At 55.8% G+C, this 21,205-nt stretch overlaps 4 protein-coding genes across 11 annotated transcripts in view; 3 read left to right on the plus strand and 1 right to left on the minus strand.

Moving 5' to 3' along the window:
* The window catches only part of STAG3 (STAG3 cohesin complex component), a 29,524-nt gene extending 25,937 nt beyond the window's left edge, over window positions 1-3,587 (minus strand). For 5 of the 8 annotated variants that reach the window (XM_055561780.1, XM_055561779.1, XM_055561777.1 and 2 more), the window contains exons 1-3: window positions 2,916-3,587; window positions 1,540-1,728; window positions 167-269 (exon numbers count right to left, since the gene is read on the minus strand). In XM_055561780.1, the coding sequence (XP_055417755.1) occupies window positions 167-269; window positions 1,540-1,718 (282 nt within the window). In that variant the 5' untranslated portion in view covers window positions 1,719-1,728; window positions 2,916-3,587. Of the gene's footprint in view, window positions 1-166; window positions 270-1,539; window positions 1,729-2,915 lie in introns of those variants that run through there. The other 3 variants (XM_055561778.1, XM_055561784.1, XM_055561782.1) reach the window with 3 other exon arrangements.
* A 311-nt stretch (window positions 3,588-3,898) lies between these two features.
* On the plus strand, window positions 3,899-9,761 carry GPC2 (glypican 2). Its single transcript, XM_055562040.1, has 9 exons — window positions 3,899-4,198; window positions 4,861-5,019; window positions 5,346-5,668; window positions 6,439-6,519; window positions 7,252-7,414; window positions 7,670-7,800; window positions 8,024-8,403; window positions 8,500-8,672; window positions 9,437-9,761. Exons 1-9 carry the CDS (start codon window positions 4,033-4,035, stop codon window positions 9,682-9,684), a joined length of 1,824 nt encoding a protein of 607 aa, XP_055418015.1. The 5' UTR covers window positions 3,899-4,032; the 3' UTR covers window positions 9,685-9,761.
* Window positions 9,762-10,903: 1,142 nt separating this feature from the next.
* On the plus strand, window positions 10,904-16,184 carry GAL3ST4 (galactose-3-O-sulfotransferase 4). The gene is made up of 4 exons (XM_055561690.1): window positions 10,904-10,979; window positions 12,169-12,481; window positions 12,656-12,959; window positions 15,144-16,184. The coding sequence occupies exons 2-4, from the start codon at window positions 12,357-12,359 to the stop codon at window positions 16,164-16,166; spliced, it is 1,452 nt and encodes a 483-aa protein (XP_055417665.1). The 5' UTR covers window positions 10,904-10,979; window positions 12,169-12,356; the 3' UTR covers window positions 16,167-16,184.
* Window positions 16,185-16,795: 611 nt separating this feature from the next.
* On the plus strand, window positions 16,796-21,194 carry TRAPPC14 (trafficking protein particle complex subunit 14). The gene is made up of 11 exons (XM_055561687.1): window positions 16,796-17,416; window positions 17,627-17,722; window positions 17,819-17,948; window positions 18,114-18,200; window positions 18,342-18,462; window positions 18,567-18,714; window positions 18,861-18,943; window positions 19,050-19,213; window positions 19,740-19,894; window positions 20,106-20,299; window positions 20,413-21,194. Exons 1-11 carry the CDS (start codon window positions 17,006-17,008, stop codon window positions 20,564-20,566), a joined length of 1,743 nt encoding a protein of 580 aa, XP_055417662.1. The 5' UTR covers window positions 16,796-17,005; the 3' UTR covers window positions 20,567-21,194.
* Window positions 21,195-21,205: the final 11 nt, after the last annotated feature.

Genomic DNA, 21,205 nt, shown 5'->3' on the forward strand with positions numbered 1-21,205 from the left:
CTATACCCTAATACTGTATTCTCCGCTCTTCAAAATCTGCCTTCTTTCTACTTCTGTCCCTTAATACTCTTTAAGCCCTCTCCTTTCATCAAGCATGTCACCTGAACCTCTTCTAGGTTTTCTTTAGCTGCTTCCCAGACCAGGTTCAAAAACAAAACTGACTCACTGGGGTTGGTTTGAGTGGACGTTTTGCTGCTCTCTTCTTCCCATTTCGTCTCAAGCTGTCTTCGAAATCACTGCCTTCACCAGCTGACAAAGATTCACTATCCCTATGAAGGAGTGTGGTTCTGCTTAGATACAACACCCTAGTCCCTATATATAAAAGGGTAAATGAATTATAATTTCTCTAACTACACCCCTCTCCATGAGAAAAATATATTCAGATTTTAAGGAGAGATGAGCTGACTGTTGCCAGGAAGTAGAGACAATGTCTTAAAGGAAAACTTTCACTTAAAGAAAGCATTGGAAAGGAAGAATGAGGCACTGAGGGAGATGAAGCACAACTCTTTCCTGCTGCTGCTGCCAAGTCGCTTCAGTCGTGTCCGACTCTGTGTGACCCTATGGACAGCAGCTCACCAGGCTCCTCTGCCCACAGGATTCTCTAGGCAAGAACACTGGAGTGGGTTGCCATTTCCTTCTCCAAACTCTTTCCTAATATCCACATTAAAAAAAAAAGATATTCACGTAGGCAGTCAGGGGGATAACTGCTGTGCAGAGAAAAATTAGCATGGGTTAGGAAATCGTGTTTGATTAATACTAATACACAAACAGGATATTAATATGTGCCTGGTGTTAAATTTCAGCCCTTAAAACAAATTCACCTCTTACTGATTAAAATGTACAAAATATATATAACCTGGTCCTAAACAGCACAATGATTTACAAGAGACTAATTAAAATTACCAGGGGATATTTTTATAACTGAAATATAAACTTTAAAAATGGTGAATCATTATGTTGTATATCTGAAACTTATATAATATCATGCATCAACTATACCTCAATAAAAAAAAATTACCAGGGGATAAATTAGACCTTGTATGAGACTTTTTTTTTTCCTGGAAAGATTAAAAAAAATTTTTTTTAACCCAGGATGTACTCTTATAACTGTCACAGAATAAGCTCATAAATGCTAACATGTGATGACTTGTTTCTATAACCCTAAATGAAGGAATTACAGGACACCAACTAAAAAGGATATACTAGTTTTCTGGCACCAAATAAAGAACTCTTTTCCCTTTCCCCCATGTCTGGGCCCTTACCAGAGGCTGTCCCTGTTGAACATACAAACGTGTTCAAGAAAAGTTTAGGCAAGATGGATGATGGATTTATAACAGGATGGATTATTCTCGAGGCTTCCAACACCTAAGGCAGCAGAAAGGCAACCAGCAGAGCTGGCGGCAGGTGTGGGTCACAGTTCTGAACCAGCACAGCATCTCCTAGCATTTCACAGTCACACATGTGTTGCCAGTTTGCTCGTTTGGAAAATGAAAATGGGAAAAACCTGAGGACGACGCATTTCTCACCAACTCCACTCACCCCTCTGAAGTCTGCTTCGAGTCCCCGTCATCGCAGGGCACAGCGACAGACCCAGAAGAACTAGAAGCAGCAGACACGCTCCTCCGTCCACCCGCTACCGCTCTGCGCAGCGGCGAGGACGCGCTGCTCGGGGAGGAGGAGCTCTGGTACCGGGAGGACGACGACCGAAGGGTGGGCATGGTGGTCCAGCTTCGGGAAAAAGGGAAGAGGGGGGAAGGCGTCCTGACCCACCACGTCTCCATTCCCAGCTCCAACGATCCCACTTCTTTACATAGGAATGGCTCTGGAACTCAGGGAGTGGGGGTAGGGGGCTTAAAATTAGAGAGATAATACACTGTAGATCAACTATACGTCAATTAAAAAAAAAAAAAACAGAAAAGCACAGCTTTATGGATAAACCATAAAGGAAAAGAATAAAAATTTTTTAATGTGTATGTTTTGGACTTTCCCGCCGGGTCCAGTGGTTAAAACTTCACCTGCCGATGGGGGTGGGGGGTGGGCGGGCAGCGGTTCTATCCCTGGTCAGGGACCTAAGATACCACATGCCTCCCAGCCAAAAAACCAAAACATAAAACAGAAGCAATACTGTTACCAATAAACACTTTAAAAACGGGGCTTCCCTGGTGGCTCAGTGATAAAGAATCCGCCAGCCAGTGCAGGTGGCATGGGTTCCATCCCTGGTCCAGGAAGACCCCACATGCTGTCGGGCAGCTAAGCCCATGCGCCACAATTAAGGAACCTGTACTCTAGATCCCAGGAGCCGCAACTACTAAAGCCCACTTGGCATAGGGCCTGTGCTCCCCAACAAAAGAAGCCACCACAATGAGAAGCCTTGGTACTGCAACTAAAAAGTAGCGCCTACTCGCGACAACTACAGAAAAGCCTTGGCATAAACGAAGGCCCAGCCAAAAATAAATAACGAATTATTTTTTAAAGACTTCAAAAATAATCCACAGAAAAAATAAAATGCATGTCTGTGTATAACTGAGTCACTTTGCTGTACAGCAGAGATTGGCACAACACTTTTTTTTTTTAATACGTCAATTAAAAAAAAAAAGCCTAAAAAACAACCGAGAGGGTCCTGACCCAAGGCATCAGGGAGTTAAAGACGCCACCGGCCCAACGCCATCCTTGGGTTTGAAGGTGCTCCCCAAGCGTCGAGCAAGGCAAACACCAGAGTAGTTTAAAACACACCCTTCTCTCCCCACGATTCAGAGGAGAGAATCATGTGAAACGGAACCAGCTCCCACGGGGCAAACAAAAGACAAGAAAAATAAGAAAATAACCCCCCATGCCCCTACAAAGGCACATAAACTTCCATTCCTGCAACGTTAGAACCTGCCCCCCGACAAGGACCAGACTGGGACGCGCTTAACGATTTGGGGCTGGAGGCGCCATCAAAACCGGGCCGGAAACGCTGAAGGAGTCACGGAAAGCTCGCGTTCTCCACTTCTCCAGAAGAGAGGCTCTGTAGCCCAGCCTGGGCTAGTTTATTTGGGTTACAGAGCCGTCTAACCGCTCAAGAGTGATTATCTGTCTTCCGGAGCTGGGATTCCTGGCCTCTGTGGAAGAAGCCATGGGGGAGGGAGGGTCTTCTCTCAGGACTGGAGAGCGGGGGACGGCGAACGCCTGGGTGAAAGGGGAGCCTCACTGTGACAGCCCGGAACAGCGACTTCTGGCCGAGCAGCGTTGAGGAAAAGTCACCGTCTCGGGTCCCTTTAGGTCTCTGTGGTCACGCCTCCGTCCCTTTGGGTGGCAGACGAATCCAGAAAAACGCGGGAAGGCTTGAGGCGTGTCGTGCGCAGGCGCAAGCCCAACGGCTCGTCCTAGGGTTGTAAGTTGTCGCGAGACTTGAGCGTGTGCCAGCTCGTGCTCACCACGTTCTAGCCACGCCACTCCAGCAGCCTCGTGCGGCCACGAGCTCTGTAGATTGCAGCCGTATCACGTGGGCTCCCGCGCGCTGGCCACCTGCTTTAACTCGGCTCTTCCTGGCTCCGCCCCAGCCCGGCCCCCAAATTCCCCCTCTATTGGCTGGGCTTCACACTGCCCTAGTAGTAACTCCTTTAATCTGGCTTCTCAACTACCATAGGCTGGGTTCCACCTAGGCCCCGCCTTTCGATGTAGATAGCCACGCCTCAGAGGAAGACCACACCCCTCCCCTAACCTCCTAGTCCTGTCGAGTCCCGCCCCGCGGCCGAGCTTCCCCAGTACATTGGCTTCATTTCTCCTTGACCCCGCCCCTAAACTCGGCTCCTTACCATTATTGGCGGGGCCCCGCCCCGGGCCCCGCCTCCTGTCCGGCTCCCCGCTCCCATTGTCTCGGCAGATGCCGCCTTGGTCCAGCGATCCTGCTCCCGGTCCACTTTTCGGAGGTCGCGCTCTTTCTCTGGCCGGCGGCACAGTCCTGTGGCAGAGAACCGGCTTTTTGAGTTCGGGCGGCTCTTCTTTCCTCCTTACGACCCACTTTGCGGTCCCAAGGTGGCAGCAGCAGCTATGTACGCGCTGCGCTCTCTTCTGCTTCTGTTGTTGCCCCTCTGTCCCGGTCCTGGTCCTGGACCCGGTATCGAGGCAAAGGTCACCCGGAGTTGCACTGAGACCCGGCAGATTCTGGGGGCCCGGGGATATAGCTTAAGCGTACTCCCTCCCGCCCTGATCTCAGGTGAGGAGAAAGAGGGAGACTAGAGAATTGGGGGCGAGGGAGGGGGCGGGGGCCGGTCCTCCCCATCTCACAATAACTCTTTTCCCTTTCAGAGTGGCCGTTATAATAATCTTTTCCTCTCACGGTAATAATGTCTCTTCTCCTCCGGAACTTCTTTATCAGGATCACAATAACACTCCCCTTCACATAACAGCTCTCTTACTCCACCCTCACCCCAGGAATCCCTTTCTAATAATTAGCAACCCCTCTGTGTTTTTTTCTTCACAGCCTAATTTGTTTCCCTCGCTATTTCCATGAGTCCCTTGTATGATAATATTTGCTTTCTTACCAGATAACCCCACGCCTCCAAACTCCATTCTTCCCATTGAAACCATCTGTATGTCCTTTGAGGCCTGGAGTGTGTGATGTTAGGCAGGCTACCTGAGGACCCTCTGATCACTAAATTGGCCCACTCCTATTTGATCCCATGCCTAAAGGCAGTGAACTTGGGATGGGTGAGGGGACAATAAGGAGGGGGTAGGACCAGGTAGGAATGAGGTGGCAGACAATAGAAAAGAAACCAGACAGCTGGAAGAGAAAGGATGGCCCCCAGAGATAGGCAGGAGAAGGAAGGAATTTCATGACATCACTTTCCACCATTCCTTCGTGTCTCCTCTGTCCAGGTGAACACCTCCGGATTTGTCCTCAGGAGTACACTTGCTGTTCCAGTGAGATAGAGCAGAGGCTGACCTGGGAAACTGAGGCCACCTTCCGAGGCCTGGTGGAGGAGAATGGTTCCTTCTTGGTTCACACACTGGCTGCCCGACACAGAAAATTTGATGGTGAGGACCTGGCACCCCCAAACCTGGCTTCATACCTTCTCTCTGAGCTCATGACCCCCACAAGCATCCTGTACCTACTCCTGACTCATCCCAAAGGCACTCCAGCCCTGGTTTAGCCCCCACATCCCCACCCTATGCTCTCACAGGGTCCTGCCCCATCCCCCCACCCCCAGTCTGCCCAGATCTCTAAGGGTTGCTTAATTTCTAACTTACTTGTCTTTTCTTTTTTCTCCCCATGCCCATTTCTTCTTGCCTCTGCCTTTTTACTTTTCCATCCTTCTCTGGCTTCACCCCACCTCACACCTCTTTTCCTGCACTTGCCACAGAGGTTTTTCGGGAGATGCTCTCCTCAGCCGAGCATTCCCTGTCCATGCTCTTCCACCGCTCCTTCGGCCGCCTGTATGCCCAGCACACCCCCTTGTTCAGTGGTCTGTTCTCTCGGCTACGGGACTACTATGAGAGGTCCGGTGAGGGGTTAGATGATGCCTTGGTGGATTTCTGGGCTCAGCTCCTGGAGAAAATGTTCCCCCTGCTGCACCCACAGTACATCTTCTCCCCCGACTACCTGTTCTGCCTCACACGCCTGGCCTCTTCTGCTGATGACTCTCTGAAGCCTTTTGGGGACTCACCCCGCCGCCTCCGCCTACAGGTGAGGGACCCCAAGGCCTGAGCTTCAGCCACGTTTGACCTAGTGACCTCTGAACTGTGTACCACTCACCTCCAACTCAGTGACCCCCTTTTCATGCCCCAGTCGCCCCAGTGACCTCTGCCTGACCCAGCTCTCCTTGTTTCCTTTGACTGGAGCCCTGCCCCCCAATTCTGTGTCCTAGTCTCATCCTAGTGGCTCACCCACTCATCTGCTTTTGCTCCCTGCCCCCCCTTTCTGACAACTCATCCCTATTCCCAATATCTTGACTTCCTCTGGTTCAGCTGTGTAGTGTGAGTTGTGACTGTACTGAACGCTGGTTCAACACTATTAAAGGATTTTCATTTATAGTATCTCATTTAATTGTCATAACTCTATGAAGTAGATCTTCACATTCCTATTTTACAGATGAGAAAACTGAACCTTGAAGAGGTTAAGGTCTCACAGCCAGTAAGGGGTGGAGCTAGGTTTCACACCCAGGTCTCCTGGCTTCAGGTTCAGCGTTTGTTCCAATATAAGTCCCTCTATCTCCAAGTCCTGTAAAATGTAATCCTTCCACTTCTTCCCAAGCCCAGTTCCCCTTGGTCCTGCCAGACTCTGAATTCTTTGATCTTCTTGAACCTACCTCCTGGAACCACCTGACATTCCTAATCACCCCAAGATAACCTGCAAACCTTACCCCCACTGCTTATCCCTTTGGTGCAGTCTCTTGGTCCCAGGGTTGACTGACCTTCAACAGTCTGGTGGTTTTTCTCCCCTTTCCCTTCCTCCAGATAACCCGGGCCCTGGTGGCGGCCCGGGCCTTTGTCCAGGGCCTGGAGACTGGAAGAAATGTGGTCAGCGAAACACTTAAGGTTAGAAGGGCCTTGAGTATGGGTGGGGCCCAGGGAGGGAGAGGAAGTGGGAAATGCCCCGTGAAGAAGAGTCAGGTGTCAGCTGGCAGGAGAGGCCTGGCCTTCCCTTATCAGCCATGAAGCCCTAGCATCCTGGGTAAATCAGGAAGACTGGAGTCTTTCTTGCGTCATGACCCATGACTCTTCCCACCTCTGACCCTCTTCTGCCCTCTGATGACTCTTACCCTCTGCCAGCCTCTCGGGACCTGCTCATCTCCATAGCCTCTCTGAGATTGGCCCATTGGCCCCCCTGGTTTTCTCCAGGGCCCCTCAGTGGCTCCCTCCTAGAGGCCAGATTCCTGGCTTGGCCTTCAAGGCCCTCTCGACTGCCCATTCTCTCCTTGGCCTCCCAGCCTTACTTCCTGCATCCTCATTCTCCTCTCAACCATGATGGGCTCACTCTTGTCCTTGAACCTTTTCTCAGGCCCCTCACTGCCCCCCTGGTCCATTTCTCCCAAGAAGCAGGATGTGCAGCCCGGCCCCTAGAAGCCTCCCTTCTCAGATCTGGCGCAGTCCTGGGGTCACTCCTGCTGCTGCGTGGGGTCATCAACCCTAGAGGTTCACATCCAGCTTCACACTTAGAACCTGGGAAAGGCGGGATGGGGTATTTGATTTCTCTCTGTGCCCAGCACCAGGCTTGGCTGAGGGCAGCCAAGTGTTTGTGGATGACACAGCCCTGCTCTCTGCTCCCAGATGCCGCTGTCCGAAGGCTGCAAGCGGGCTGTGATGCGTCTGACAGGCTGCCCCCTTTGCCGGGGGGTGCCCTCGCTGCCACCCTGCCGGGGCTTCTGCCTCAACGTGGCCTATGGCTGTATCGGCAGCCAAGGACTGGATCCTGACTGGGGGCCCTATCTGGGTGAGGGGATTCAGGACAGCCTGAGATGGCTGTCTGTGTGGGGTGGGCAGGGTGGACTGGGGAGGGAGTATTCAGCAGTGCTGAGTGGAGAGGATGAGGGGGGCTCTTCTCATGTCAGTCCTCCCCCCAATCTAAGATCCGCTGCTCCCCTCCAAGGCCTGGGTCAGGATTTGTGGGAACATCCCACTTCAGTGAGTATCTATCTCCCTGGACAGTCCCTCATTTAACCCTTTCTCTGTCTTACCTTCTTTCAAGATGGTCTCCTGTTCCTAGCCGATAAGATCCAAGGCCCCTTTTCTTTTGAGCTGGCAGCCCAGTCCATCGGGGTGAAGATCTCAGAAGGCTTGATGCATTTGCAGGAGAACAGTGTAGGGGTGTCAGCCCAGGTACAGGGGCCATAGGAAGGGTGGGAGTGTCAGATTGGGAGTTGGCGGGAGGACAGGAGGGAGAAGCGTGGAGGGGAGGCCCTGGGGTGGGAGGACAGTGTGGGGTGTTAGGAAGACACTGTAGGGTCTCTGGATAAACTGGGGTATCAAGGACGTTTGGCGTGTTGGGGTGTGGGTTTTACCGCGGGATGACTGTGTGTGGGGTCTCTTCCCGGTGCCGAAGGTATTCCAGGAATGCGGGAGCCCTCAGCCAGCGCGGGCTCGCGCCCGCCGTGCCCCAGCCCCAAGGGAGGAGGTGGGTCGCTTCTGGTCCGCGGCGGCGGCGGAGGAGGAGCGGCCGACGACGGCTGCAGGCGCTAGCCTGCCCCGGCTGGTGAGTGGCGGGCGGCCGCGGCAGGGGCGCAAGCGCGGGGGACAGGGGCGCGCGCTCCATTTCCGCCCGGCCGGCTCTCTTTACGTCCAGGTGTGGGAGCTCCGCGAGCGTCTGGGCCGGGTGAGGGGCATCTGGGCCGGGCTGCCCCAGACTGTGTGCGGGGACCCCCGCGTGGCGGCGGACCTCTCGCAGGAGGCGGCGCCTTGCTGGACCGGAGCTGGACCGGGCCGGTGAGAGCCGGGCGGTGGGCTGCGGGCGCGCGGGCGGGCGAGGCTGACACCTGGGGCGGAGTGGGGCGGGAGCCTCCGGGGCTGCTCTGCTCGCAGGTACTTGTCGCCCGTGGTCGGCTTCCAGGCCGGGAAGCTCGACAACCCAGAGCTGGATGCAGAAGCCTCAAGCCCCGACCTCCAGACGCGGAGGCGGCGGCTGCAGCTCAGGGCCACCACAACCAGGATGAAAGCGGCCGCCCTGGGACGCGACCTGGAGCTGGAGGACTGGGGTGAGACCCGCGGACGCCGCGAGGACCTCGCTCCGCCCTGCTTTCCGCGATTGGACTCAGGCCAACCCGCATCCCCGCCCCCTGCGTCTGTAGTTCCTCCCCTCGCTTCTCAGTTACCATTCATTCATTCACTCACGCAGTTCACACGCCTGTATTGAGCGCTTACCTCAAAGGTAGGGAGTGGAAGACCAAGGAGAAGATCTCTACCCTTGATTTCACGGTCCCTTGGGGGAGACACCAAAATATTCTTACAGAGCGATGGGAAGCTCCCGAGGGTGGGCTGTGGGAAGAGTCTGGGGAGCACCGACAATCCAGGGAGGCGGGGAAGTGGGGTGCGGGTGCCACAGGGCTGGCTCCCCAAAGTAGAATTTGTCAGAGATGCAAGGCACTGACATACATTTTTTCCCCTCACTCCCACCGTCTCTCTTTGTCTCTCCTCCCCCACTCCTCTTCCCGTCTGCTCGCTGCTTCTGTGTCTGTTTTCTCTGTCTTTTCCTGTTTATCCTCTCTCCCCATCTGTCGCTCTTTTTTGTCTCTGTCTCGTCTCTTCCTGTGTCTTGTTGCCTTATTTCCATGTCTGTCTGATCTCTCTCTTCGCCTTCCTGTCACTCACTTTCTCCCTCCTCTCATCCTGCCTGCCCCTGCCCCAACCTTTCACTGTTTTTGTCTCGAGTTCTTTTCCTCCTTGCCTGTGGCTGTTTCTTGCACCTTCTCACGCTACTTCCCTTCACCATCCCTGTTTCTGATCCTCCCCCTCCCTCCAGAGGACGCTAGCGGCTCTGGAGAGGGACAACACTATGCAGATGACTGGATGGCTGGCGCAGCAGCTGTGGCCCCCCCAGCGCGAGCTCCTCGCCCTCCTCGAAGGGAAGGTGCTGGGGGCAAAGGAGGAGGTGTCATTATCCGCCACAGCCAGGACCGGAGCAGGACTGGAGGGACGTCTCTTGGTTTTCACACAGAACCCCTCCTCATTCTCTTCCTCTTAGCCCTAGCCCTGCTTGGACCTCGATAACAGGGGAGGGGTGCCCTGGCATCGGGAGGGTTCATGGCCCTTCCCCTCTCCCCCATCAGCTGGGTCGGGAGAGGAGTCGAAGGCGGCTGCAGAGAGGGTAGAGAGGGACGTTTTGGGTGAATGGCTGGGGCCCCAAATCCAGGAGATTTCCATTGGTGGGTTGGGGGATGGGTGTTCACAATATTTATTTTTTCATTTGGTATCTGGGGAGGAAGGGCTGTGGGGGGGGGGGTATTTATTTAGGAAGGAGGTATGGTCTCTCCAACCCAGCCTCTATGGTTAGGTTGTTGGTGAGCCCCAACAGGGAGAAAGGGAGGAGTTTCAGAGTTGCAGTTGGTGGGGTGGGGTTTGAAAGAAGTTGAAAGTGGGATAGGTGGGTCCCCGGTCTCAGAAACTCAGAAATAGACAAAGCTGGGGCCTTATGGGGTGCAGGGCAGGGGACTAGGATGTCAGGATCTATGGGGCTGGATTCTGTTGAGTTTTTCAGTATCACTTTCTTAAACTAAAATATCAAAAAACAAAAACCCACATCTCATGGTCTCTGCCATCCACATCCTTCACAAGTATCCCCATTTCATGTTTCAGTGTTCAACTCAGTGTTTATTCTGTAAAATAAATGGCTAATTTGTTGGACCCAGTGTGTGACTTTCTGTACCTTTAGCCCCAGAGTCTCTGTGACCAGCAGTTCATTTTCTGCCTCCTTGGAACCTGTCCCCTGGGATTGAATTTGGGCAAGCTGTCCACCCTCTGGGTCTGAATACCTATCTGCAAAATGGGGAGAATTCTGGAGACTAGCAAAACTTTTGGACCCAAGGCATCATTAATATCACCATACTACTGCTCTCTGCCTTCAGGGTGGGTGGGCCCCCTCGGCCCCCACCTCCTTCTTTTCTGTGAAGGTTCCTCTGGCTACCTTGTCATATCCTCGATAATGTCTGCTTTCAACTTTGTTACCGTCTTTTCTTTTTTCTTTCAGTCGCCTGAATGAGTCTTCTGTTCTGCAGAAAGCTGAAAGAAAAAGTACAATAGCGAAAGGAGGGTAGAAGTGTCTTCTAAGGGCAGGCTGGGTGCCCTGAAAGAGAAGGAAAGATGCGGGGAAGGAGAGACCCAGAGACGCCGAATTCGGTCAAAGCCGAATCAGCTGCACGGACTGGCGGGACAAAGGGAGGGAGGGGGAGGAGCCTGGGCGCTGAGAAAGTTTATGGGGAAAGTTGAGCTGAGCGAGGAACCGGGCGGTGGCTGGGGCGGGCGGGAGGGCCAGACCCCGATTTCCCAGCTGCTCCTCAGGTGGCCTGGTGAGTCGGCAAGCGAAGCTAAGGCCTAGATCAGTGGAAGGACCCTAGAATTGATGGGAGGAGTCATGAGGGGTTTCACAGAGAACCCCAGAGGGAGCCAACCCAGGGCTGGCAACAGACTGAGCAATCCCCAAAGCTGGAGGGTCCGAGGGCTGGAATTGGAGGTAATGGGAGGAGACAGAGATGGATGGAAGGAAGACAAGAAATCTAAGCATGGGCGGGGGTGCGGTGCGGGGCTGGACCCTGGGCTGGGTTGGGGGAGGAAACCAGGGGGTGATGCCAGAGCGGGCAGGTCTCTGGGTAGCAAGTGTGGGTTCTCTGCCTGGGGTCGCTTTGGGCTCATCCTGGAAGGGGGCTGTCAGGGCTTGTTTGAAAGACAGGCTGTGGCCCGTGGCTGTGGGTTGGAATGAAGGGGCAGGTCCGGACTCCCAATTGATTGGGAAGCTGGGGCCTGAGAAGGAATTCCAAAGCTCAGCGTCCGCTTTTCTTGTCTTGTTATCTTTGTGTCACAGGGTTTCTCTCCCCAGCCCCACCCTCTCAATCCCCTCTGGGTGCACTGCTGGGATTGGAAAGTGGGAACGGGGGTGTGTTTTGGCGGAGGGGGTTATGGCTGGGATCTGGGCTTCGTAAGCAACCCTACACCCCCCCCTCCCCGGCCGCTCTCACACACTGGGGTCTGCCCGCACGCGCCGCCGTGCGAGGGAAAGGATGCCTGAGCGTAAATGAGCCGGTCTACTCTTACTCCTTACAAAATCGCTCCTGCGGTCTCACTTCCCTGGGTTTCTAAGCTGTGTGCCCCGTCAGGCCCTCCTTGAGGCTTCCCCTCTCAGCCTCGGGGGTGGCGGGGGAGGGGGGGGGGCGCCACATTCAGACTTGTCACAGGCAGAGGGGCAGAGGTGGCGGCCCGGGGCCTGGAGATGTCCATCTCCCTGGTACGAGTGGACTGGTCTGATCTTCCTCCCTTTCACTTCCAAATCCCTGGTGCTTGGGGCAAAACTGTTCTTGGAGGTTGGAGGGAGCTGCAGCTGACAGCAGAGCCACAGTCATGGGGCACCTGGAAGCTCTGGGTATAGAGAGGGCTCCCCTCCCGCCCCCCTGCCTGCAATGAGGTCGTGGCTGCCCGGCAGCACGAGCAAAGGCTCTTACCCGCTCCTTAGATTCCCCTCCTTCCCCCTCATTTCCCTTCTAGACGCTGACGGAGGCAAAAATCTGCTAACTCAGGGGGCAGACTCAACCAGGGCTGCGAGCAGGCCTGGGGAATGAACCCCCGAACTCGAACGAGCGCCTTCCGCGGCTGCACGGCGGTCTCCAGCTGTCTCTGCCTCTGTGCCTGGCCCTTGCCCTGTCCCTCTCTAGTGTCACCCTCCCCTGTGCCACATGGGCGTTCTGTCTCCCACCAGGACCATGCGCCTCTGGGGGCCCCGGAGCCTAGGGGTGGCTCTGGGAGTCTTCATGACCATTGGATTTGCCCTCCAGCTCTTGGGGGGTCCCTTCCAGAGGAGGTGAGTTCCCATCTTGTCCCAACGGCCCCCAGATGCCCCACGTGCTCTTGTCTGTCCCACCTGGGGCTGTGACTCTTGGGGACTCAGAGGACACTCCATGCCTTCCTGGCTCCACGAGACACCCATCCACCTGCTGGTGAGGGACAGGACACTTCCCCTCCCGTCTCTCCCCAGGCTACCCGGGCTGCAGCTCCGACATTCCTGGGCCTCATCCCTGGGACCGGCTGCTCCATCCTGTCCACCTCGGCAGCACCTTGTGTTCCTGAAGACACATAAATCCGGGAGCAGCTCTGTGCTGAGTCTGCTTCACCGCTATGGGGACCAACACGGGCTGCGCTTTGCCCTCCCTGCCCGCTACCAGTTTGGCTACCCAAGACTTTTCCAGGCCTCTCGGGTCAAAGGCTACCGGCCTCAGAGTGGAGGCACCCAGCCCCCTTTCCACATTCTCTGTCATCACATGAGGTTCAACCTGAAAGAGGTGAGGAGTGTGAAGAGGTGGGAGGGACTGGGGAGAAATGGGCTTGGGCCTGTAGCCAAGACCACCAGGGGAGGAGACCCCAGGCATCTCCTTACCCAAAAGTTGGGCTGGGGGGGGGCCCACAAAGGTGGGAGTCCTGTTCTCTTCTCTTTAGCTGTCCCTTCCTCAGAATTTTCTAGCACCTGAAGTTCTGCCTTCTCCCGTCTAGAATTTACTAGAGTCTCTTTCCTTGATCCATTTAGCCTGCTGGCATCAGTGCCCTGCCAACTCTCACCCCACTCCAACCCTCCCTCCAGGTGCCACTGGCCCTTCCTGGCCTCTCCCACTGACACCACCAGGGTCCCTGCACAGACACTGCCTTCGGACCCATCTTCCTCTCACTCCCTTCACCATGTCTGCCAGATTCTGAGGATCAGCTATATGCCAAGCTCTAGCCCAGTCCCAGTCTCCCTTCCCTGCCCCTAGCCTCAGTTCTAAATGGGGAGATGAGTGCACGCACTCACGTGTCATCTGCGCACACACACAGGAACCTGAGAGCTCTTGGAGGAGGAAAATCAGTGGGCAAATGAAAACACCCAGGGAAAGAGCAAACTTTCACTGAACACGTCGAGTGCTGGGTAGTCATCTTATCATCACCCTGCCAGGAAGCCATGTGTCCCCACTACACAGATGAGGAGATTCACTCTCAGAAAGGCTAAGGGACTGGCCTCTGTTAACAGAAAGCTGCAGACTAGCATTTGAACCCAGTCCCAGCTGCTCCAAAGTGCCTTCTGTTGCATGTGTGTGTGCGTGTGTGTATTTGTTTTTTGGAACTGCGGTGAGAATATTCATCAAAAGAGGTGGGGTTTTTCTCAAGAGGTGGGTTTTATAGCGAAGAATGGACGTGACTTTGTAGTAAGGGAAATATCCGGTGTTCTCAGAGCAAAACATCTCAGAGACATAGTGGCAGTGGGGTGTGTGTGTATAGGTGATAGTACTTCAGTGGTGGCTGCAAAGGACAGTCCTGTTGGAGCTGGAGCTGAAGAAAGCAGCAGCAGCACGAACTGATCTAACAGGCAGTGAGGGGCACTGTTGAGAGTAAAGCGAGGAGAGCAATCACTGAGGCAGGTGTCTCTGGAGTTTAGGATGACTGTCACCACCATTTACTGCCTACCTCCCATGTTCCATGCACTTCCACATTCTTCAGAGTATTAACCCAAATTTATTGATGGAGGAATAAAGGCTCTGAGAAGTACAATAACCTGCCCAAAGTTACGCCAGTTGGTAAATGGCTGAATTGGAATTTTATTCCAGGTCCCTCAGATGCCATGGACTGTTCTCTGCACTCTTCCCTTATGCCTTCAAAGACACACAGTTCACAGGCTTGTCCTTCAGGCATGCCCACATCCATCGAACAGATTGGAGGACTTGTCAGGGAGTCACGGCCAATGACCACAGTCACAGTCAGACGCAGAAATCCTTCAGGGAGTCCCAGAGCTGGACTCTGGTGTGGAACTGCCTGCTGGACCACACTAGGGTGTGGCTCAGCCCAACGCCCACCTTCCTTCTTGCCAACTCAGAACAGCTCCTTATTGAGTGGCCATGGCGCCCCAGTGCCCATTTCAGGGATGTCTCTTGCTTTCCAAGATGCCAAGGAGCCTCACAAGTGCCCTGACCTTCAGCCATTCTGGGCTTGGCCTGCCCACATGACGCCTGTATCTGAGATAGAATTATGGTTGCTATCTGCTTGCTGCCAGTGATCCTCCTGAGGAGGCCTGGAGCCAGTTCCCTTCTTGGAGCTGTGACCAAGAATCCCAGAGTAGACATGTTATAGGTTTTTGTTGGACAAGTGAACACAAGGTTTGATTCCTAGAAGTGTTACCAACCAAAGCAGACAGAAAGCCCTGAGGAAATGTTCTCTAGGAGCTCCCCATATTCTGGGTTCCTTCCTATCCTTATCTCATGTAACCTCCATAATCATCTGGGAAGGAAGGTATGATGGTCCCCATTTTGCAGATATGTAAATGGAGTCTCAGAGATGTCAAGTACCTTACCAAGATCTGTGCAGCTAGTGAAGGAAGCTGGGGGTTCCCAGCAGAGCTGTCAGAAGGAGGCTGGAAGAGGCTGGGGGGTCCGTGTGCACTCGGTTTGCTCTTAGTTTCTTCCTCCCTAGTTCACTCCATGCCCGCTTCCTCTCCTCCCCAGGTACTTCAGGTCATGCCTTCTGACAGCTTCTTCTTTTCCATTGTCCGAGACCCAGCGGCTCTGGCCCGTTCTGCCTTCTCCTACTATAAATCCACATCATCGGCCTTCCGCAAAGCACCATCCTTGGCTGCCTTCTTGGCCAATCCTCGAGCCTTCTACCGACCTGGGGCCCGGGGGGACCACTATGCACGCAACTTGCTATGGTTTGACTTTGGCCTCCCCTTCCCCCCAGAGATGAGGACCAAGAGAGGGAATCCGCATGTCTCCAGAGACCCCAACCCTCCCCAGTTGCCTTCTGGTGCTGGCCCTCCAGCCCACACCCTGGATCCCAATGCTCTCTTCCATCCTGTTCCCACTGTTGCTGATGGTCACAGCCAGATGTCCAGCCCTGCCTCTTTAGATTTGGGGTCTTCATCCTTCATCCAGTGGAATCTGGCCTGGCTGGACTCTGTCTTTGACCTGGTCTTGGTGGCCGAGTACTTTGACGAGTCACTGGTCCTGCTGGCAGATGCACTGTGCTGGGGTCTAGATGATGTGGTAGGCTTTATGCACAACGCCCAGGCTGGAGGTGGGCAGGACAGAAGCACCATTGACGATGGTGGACTGACCACTGAGGACAGGCAGCTGACTGCCCGGGCACGAGCCTGGAACAACCTGGACTGGGCTCTCTATGTTCACTTCAACCGAAGTCTATGGGCCCGGATAAAGCAATATGGCCAGAGCCGGCTGGACAGTGCTGTGGCGGAGCTCCGGGCTCGCCGAGAAGCCCTGGCTAAACACTGTCTGGTGGGGGGTGAGGCTTTAGACCCCAAGTACATCACTGACCGGCGATTCCGCCCTTTCCAGTTTGGGTCAGGTAAGGTTTTGGGTTATGTGCTCCGAAGTGGGCTGAGCCTCCAAGACCAGGAGGAGTGTGAGCGCCTGGCTACCCCGGAGCTGCAGTACAAGGATAAGCTAGATGCCAAGCAGTTCCCCCCAACAGTCTCTCTGCCCCTCAAGACTTCAAGGCGACCCTCCCCCTAGGCATCAAACCACTGTCTTAGGCTGAAGAGCAGCTAAGCCATAGGGCGCCAGTGATGAGTGTGAGGCAGCCAGATGCCCTTTTGGCTTCCCTCAGAAAGCAGTCAGCTCCCCAGAGGACCAGTGGAACTTTGCAAGAATGTGGGTCCTACATCCTCCAGCCCGTGCCAAGGAATCCCGGACCGAGCAGCAGGCTCCCTTCAATTTTTGCCCCTTCCCCTTTCCCACCCCCGACCCCACCCCCATCCCTGAAGGTCCAAGCTGCACTTTCGAAGGCCTTCTGGAGGAGCAAACCATGGAGTACGACAGAGAAAGTCTGGGACACAAGGGATCGGAATACGTCCATCTCTCTATGAAACACTTGTTATTGGGCTATGCTCATTTTACTATGAATGAAATGTTCAGTGAATAAATAATTTGAAACTTCGACCTGCTCTAGAGCGGCAAGGGAAGGGGATGGAGCATTTTCCTGGGAGAAACGGGGTTGGCGGGGGGCTCTTTTCGTAGTCCAAGAAGTCTAGCCTCCTGCAGCAGCCTAACCCCTGCCGCACCCGCCCCTCTCCTCCAAAGTCCAGTCACCTACAAATTCCGGCGCCTCCGAGGCCACGCCCCTCCCCTTCCGCTTCCGGCTTCTCACCAGTCATTCGGTCCTGTACCCCGGTTCCGGCCCCGTGGGGTCTCGGTTCCGGGTTCGTTGCCCCGGTTCCCGGCCCCAGCTGGTCTGTCGGGCCGGCCCGGCCGCGCGCAGCACCACTCGGGACTCGGGGCTCCCGGAACCACCCTAGCGGCCCCTCTGCCCTCCGCCGGCCCCGGCCCACCTCGCCCCCCGGCCCGCGCCGCCCATGGAGTCCCAGTGCGATTACTCGATGTACTTCCCGGCCGTGCCGCTGCCGCCGCGCGCGGAGCTGGCGGGGGACCCGGGCCGGTACCGGGCGCTGCCCCGGCGCAACCACCTCTACCTAGGGGAGACGGTTCGCTTCCTGCTGGTGCTGCGCTGCCGGGGCGGTGCGGGGTCCGGCGCCGGGGGCGGCCCAGGCTTGGGCTCCCGAGGGGCCTGGGCGGAACTGGCGACCGCCCTGGCCGCCCTGGCCTCGGTCAGCGCCGGAGGCGGGGCGCCCGGGGGCGGTGGCTCGGGCGACCAGGATCCCGAACCCCCGGGGGGCGGGGACCCTGGCGGTGGGGGGTTGTTTCGAGGCTGCAGCCCCCTCCTCACCCACGGCCCGGGCCCTGCTACCTCAGGGGGAGCGACCACGGTGAGGAGCCCGGAGCGCCACGGCACAGGGCGGAGGGGCGGTTTGCTGGGCTCCCAAGACCGGAGGGGAGAGGGACGCTTGCGGGAAGCTGGAGGCCTATGACGGATGAGAGGGGAGGGCGAGAACCACGTACCGTAGATCTTAAAGGGGACGCGGGCGCGGCGGGTGGCCTTGACTCTCCTGACCTCTTCAACCCCTCTGACAACCCAGCTGCCTGTGGAGGAACCAATTGTGTCCACAGATGAGGTCATCTTCCCACTCACCGTTTCACTGGATAGACTGCCCCCAGGGACACCTAAGGCCAAGGTAAGGTTGGCACGGGGTGGAGCTCTGTCTTAATTGAGATGCCCTTTCTGAGGCTGTTTCTCCTCTTGACTGTGGTCCCGTGTCCCCTGTGCTCAGATTGTAGTGACCGTGTGGAAGCGGGAGGTTGAGGCACCAGAGGTCAGAGATCAAGGCTACCTGCGCTTGCTGCAGACCCGATCTCCTGGGGAGACCTTCAGGGGCGAGCAGAGCGCTTTCAAGGCCCAAGGTGGGGAGGAGAATGCAGACAGGAAATGCTAGTGTCTGGATTTTGTGGGGACAGTGGAGGGGTGACACCAGTAAGTGCCCGATCCGAGGAAGGGAAGACTGAACCTGTGGGTTGGAGGTGAGGTGCGCCCAGCCGGTCATCTCCAGCCTCCGCCCTCTCCTGCAGTGAGCACCCTGCTGACTCTGCTGCCCCCTCCAGTTCTGAAGTGCCGCCAGTTCACTGTGGCTGGAAAACACTTGACTGTGCTCAAGGGTGAGCAGACTGGAGGCTCTGGTCTTGGGTGGCAGTGTGGCCCTGGACAATACGGTGGGGATAGATCCATTTTGCGGGGGGGTGGATTGGTGTGGTCTGAGGAGTTCAGATTCTCTGAGCTGAGCTGGTTACCTCCCACAGTGCTGAACAGCTCCTCCCAGGAGGAAATTTCTGTCTGGGATATCCGCATTCTCCCAAACTTCAATGCCAGTTATCTACCTGTCATGCCCGATGGCTCTGTGCTGCTGGTGGACAACGTCTGGTGAGGTCCTGGGAGGGGCGGGGCTGCAGAATGCTGGGCATTGCTGCAGGGCCCAGAGCTCTGGCAGGGAAAGGTCCAGCTCTGGTCCCTTTCTTCTCAACTAGTCACCAATCTGGGGAAGTCTCCATGGGCTCCTTCTGCCGGCTCCCTGGTACCTCTGGCTGCTTCCCCTGCCCACTTAGTGCCCTGGAGGAACATAACTTCCTGTTTCAGCTCAGAGCGGGTGAGCAGCCCCCTCCAGGGGCCAAGGAGGTGAGTACAATGGACTGGTATGTTTAAGGAGATAGGCTGAGAAAATGCAATGGGAAGAGAGAGGCCAGGGAGTTGACTAACGGGAGAGGGAACCTCTCCTTCAGGTCATCACACACAGGTAATGTTTCTGCTCGTCCCTCCAACAGGGCCTAGAGGTTCCCCTGATTGCTGTGGTTCAGTGGTCTACGCCGAAGTTGCCCTTCACCCAGAGCATCTATACCCACTACCGGTGAGTTTGTGGGACACCCCCCAATGCCCCCCCTGCTGGATACCATCCTGTTCATCTCTGTTTCGAAACACACACATCTGGCTTCCCTCTCTCTCACCACTTCTAGCCTGCCCAGCATCCGCCTGGACCGCCCGTGCTTTGTGATGACTGCTTCTTGTGAGTCCCCTGTTCGGACCTATGAGCGTTTCACTGTTACCTATACGCTGCTCAACAATCTCCAAGACTTCCTTGCTGTAAGGCTCGTGTGGACCCCGGAGCATGCCCAGGCTGGTAGGTAGCTGCCAGGCTTGTCCCCAAGGAGGGGAGGGGAAAGGAAGATGTCATGGAGGCAGGTGACTTGTGCCAGGCTGCTTCAGCTGTGTACCTGGATGGTCTCCACGGTGTCATAATGGAGAGTTTAGAGAGGCCATGGGCAGAGTGATTTTAAGGGCACTGACACTGGAGCTGGGTTCCCTGTTTGACTTGTACATCTCCCATTTCTTAGCTGTGTGACCTTTAGTAGGATACTTAACCTCTCTGAGCCTCAGATTTCTCATTTCTAAAACAGAGGAACTACTACTTTATGGGGCTGTTACAGTAATTTAGTAAGTTAGTATGTGTGAAGTGGTTAGAATAGATCTCAGTACACGGTAACTATTAGCTACTGTTGTTTATAAAGTTCAGCAAAAAATAGCATATACTCAGTTTACTCCACAGAGTGGCTCTGAGCATCAAGCAAGACTGTGCTCATGAAAGCCCTCTGCAGACTGAGAAAGGCCGCACAGACGTGTTTCCCGGCCCTGTTTCTGCCCCTCAGGAAAGCAGCTGTGTGAGGAGGAGCGCCGGGCCATGCAGGCAGCCCTAGACTCCATCGTCTGCCACACACCCCTCAACAATCTCGGCTTCTCCCGGAAGGGCAGCGCGCTCACCTTCAGCGTGGCCTTCCAGGCTCTGCGGACCGGGCTCTTCGAGGTGGGCTGGGTGAGGCCTAGCGTCGGGTGGGAGGAGTCAGGGCCGCTGGCTTCTATGGCTGAAGCATAAATGGGTGGGTGCTACGAAGCTGGGTGGAGGGAAGGTGGGCTTTAGATCCAACTTCGGCCTGTCAAGTGGGGAAGACGACCTGAAAGGGGGTCGGGGGCCTGGCAGCCGAGCTGGCCGGCTGATCTGTGTCTCCCCACCCCAGCTGAGCCAGCACATGAAGCTGAAGCTTCAGTTCACTGCCAGCGTGTCCCACCCGCCGCCCGAGGCCCGGCCCCTCTCTCGCAAGAGCAGCCCCAGCAGCCCTGCCGTCCGGGACTTGGTGGAGAGGCACCAGGCCAGCCTGGGCCGCTCGCAGTCCTTCTCCCACCAACAGCCCTCCCGCAGCCACCTCATGAGGTATGGAACCTCGTGGGGAGGAGCCCGCAGGCTTGGTAGAGGCCGGGATCAGGAAGGGAGCAGCACGGGACCCTGGGGTCCGGCCAGAGCCCACAGCCTCTACCTTCCTCCAGGTCAGGCAGTGTGATGGAGCGCCGGGCCATCACTCCCCCCGTGGCCTCCCCTGTCGGCCGCCCCCTCTACCTGCCCCCGGACAAGGCTGTGCTCTCTCTGGACAAGATCGCCAAACGCGAATGCAAGGTCCTGGTGGTGGAGCCGGTCAAGTAGACCATCCGGCCGCCTCCCTCTCACACTCCCGGAAATGGACAGCCCCCAGCGCGGGTGCTCCCTCCAGGCTGTGCCTCCCCGGGGAGCCTCCCACCAAGGGTGAGGGGGCCCCGCAGGGCCGCCTGTCTGTCTACTGATGAGGGACGAGGGAAGAAGCTGTGAAATGGCCGGGGATGGCTGCAGCGTGAAGCCGACAGTATTTCCCGGACTTCCTGGGGGGGCTGGCCCCACCCCTTGGCCAGGGCAGGGACTCCAGGAGCTCCCTTGCCCCCCGCCTTGAACCCTGGTTCTAAGTTTACAAAGTGTTTTCCTTGTTCCTCTTATGTTGTCTTCCCCACCTCTGACATTCCCTCCCTCCCTCCCACCCGCAGGGCTGAGATCAGAGGGTTGGGACGGTAAAGGGACCCGACAATGACACGACCCTCCTGTCTCAGGTCAGGGGAGAGAGCTAGGTGGCCTCCCCTCGTCCTCATGTTTACGTTTGCAGCCTGAAGCACTTTAAGTTGTGTGGGATTTTTGGTTTGGGTTTTGTTTTTTTTTTCGGTCTGTCTGTCCCTGTAACTTATTCTCCGACTACTGCTTCCAACTGAAATAAGACTATTAAATGCCTGTTCAGGAGGGAGAAAAAGACTGTTACTT

Source organism: Bubalus kerabau, chromosome 23, assembly GCF_029407905.1.
Source record: "Bubalus kerabau isolate K-KA32 ecotype Philippines breed swamp buffalo chromosome 23, PCC_UOA_SB_1v2, whole genome shotgun sequence".
Taxonomy (NCBI): Eukaryota; Metazoa; Chordata; class Mammalia; order Artiodactyla; family Bovidae; genus Bubalus; species Bubalus kerabau.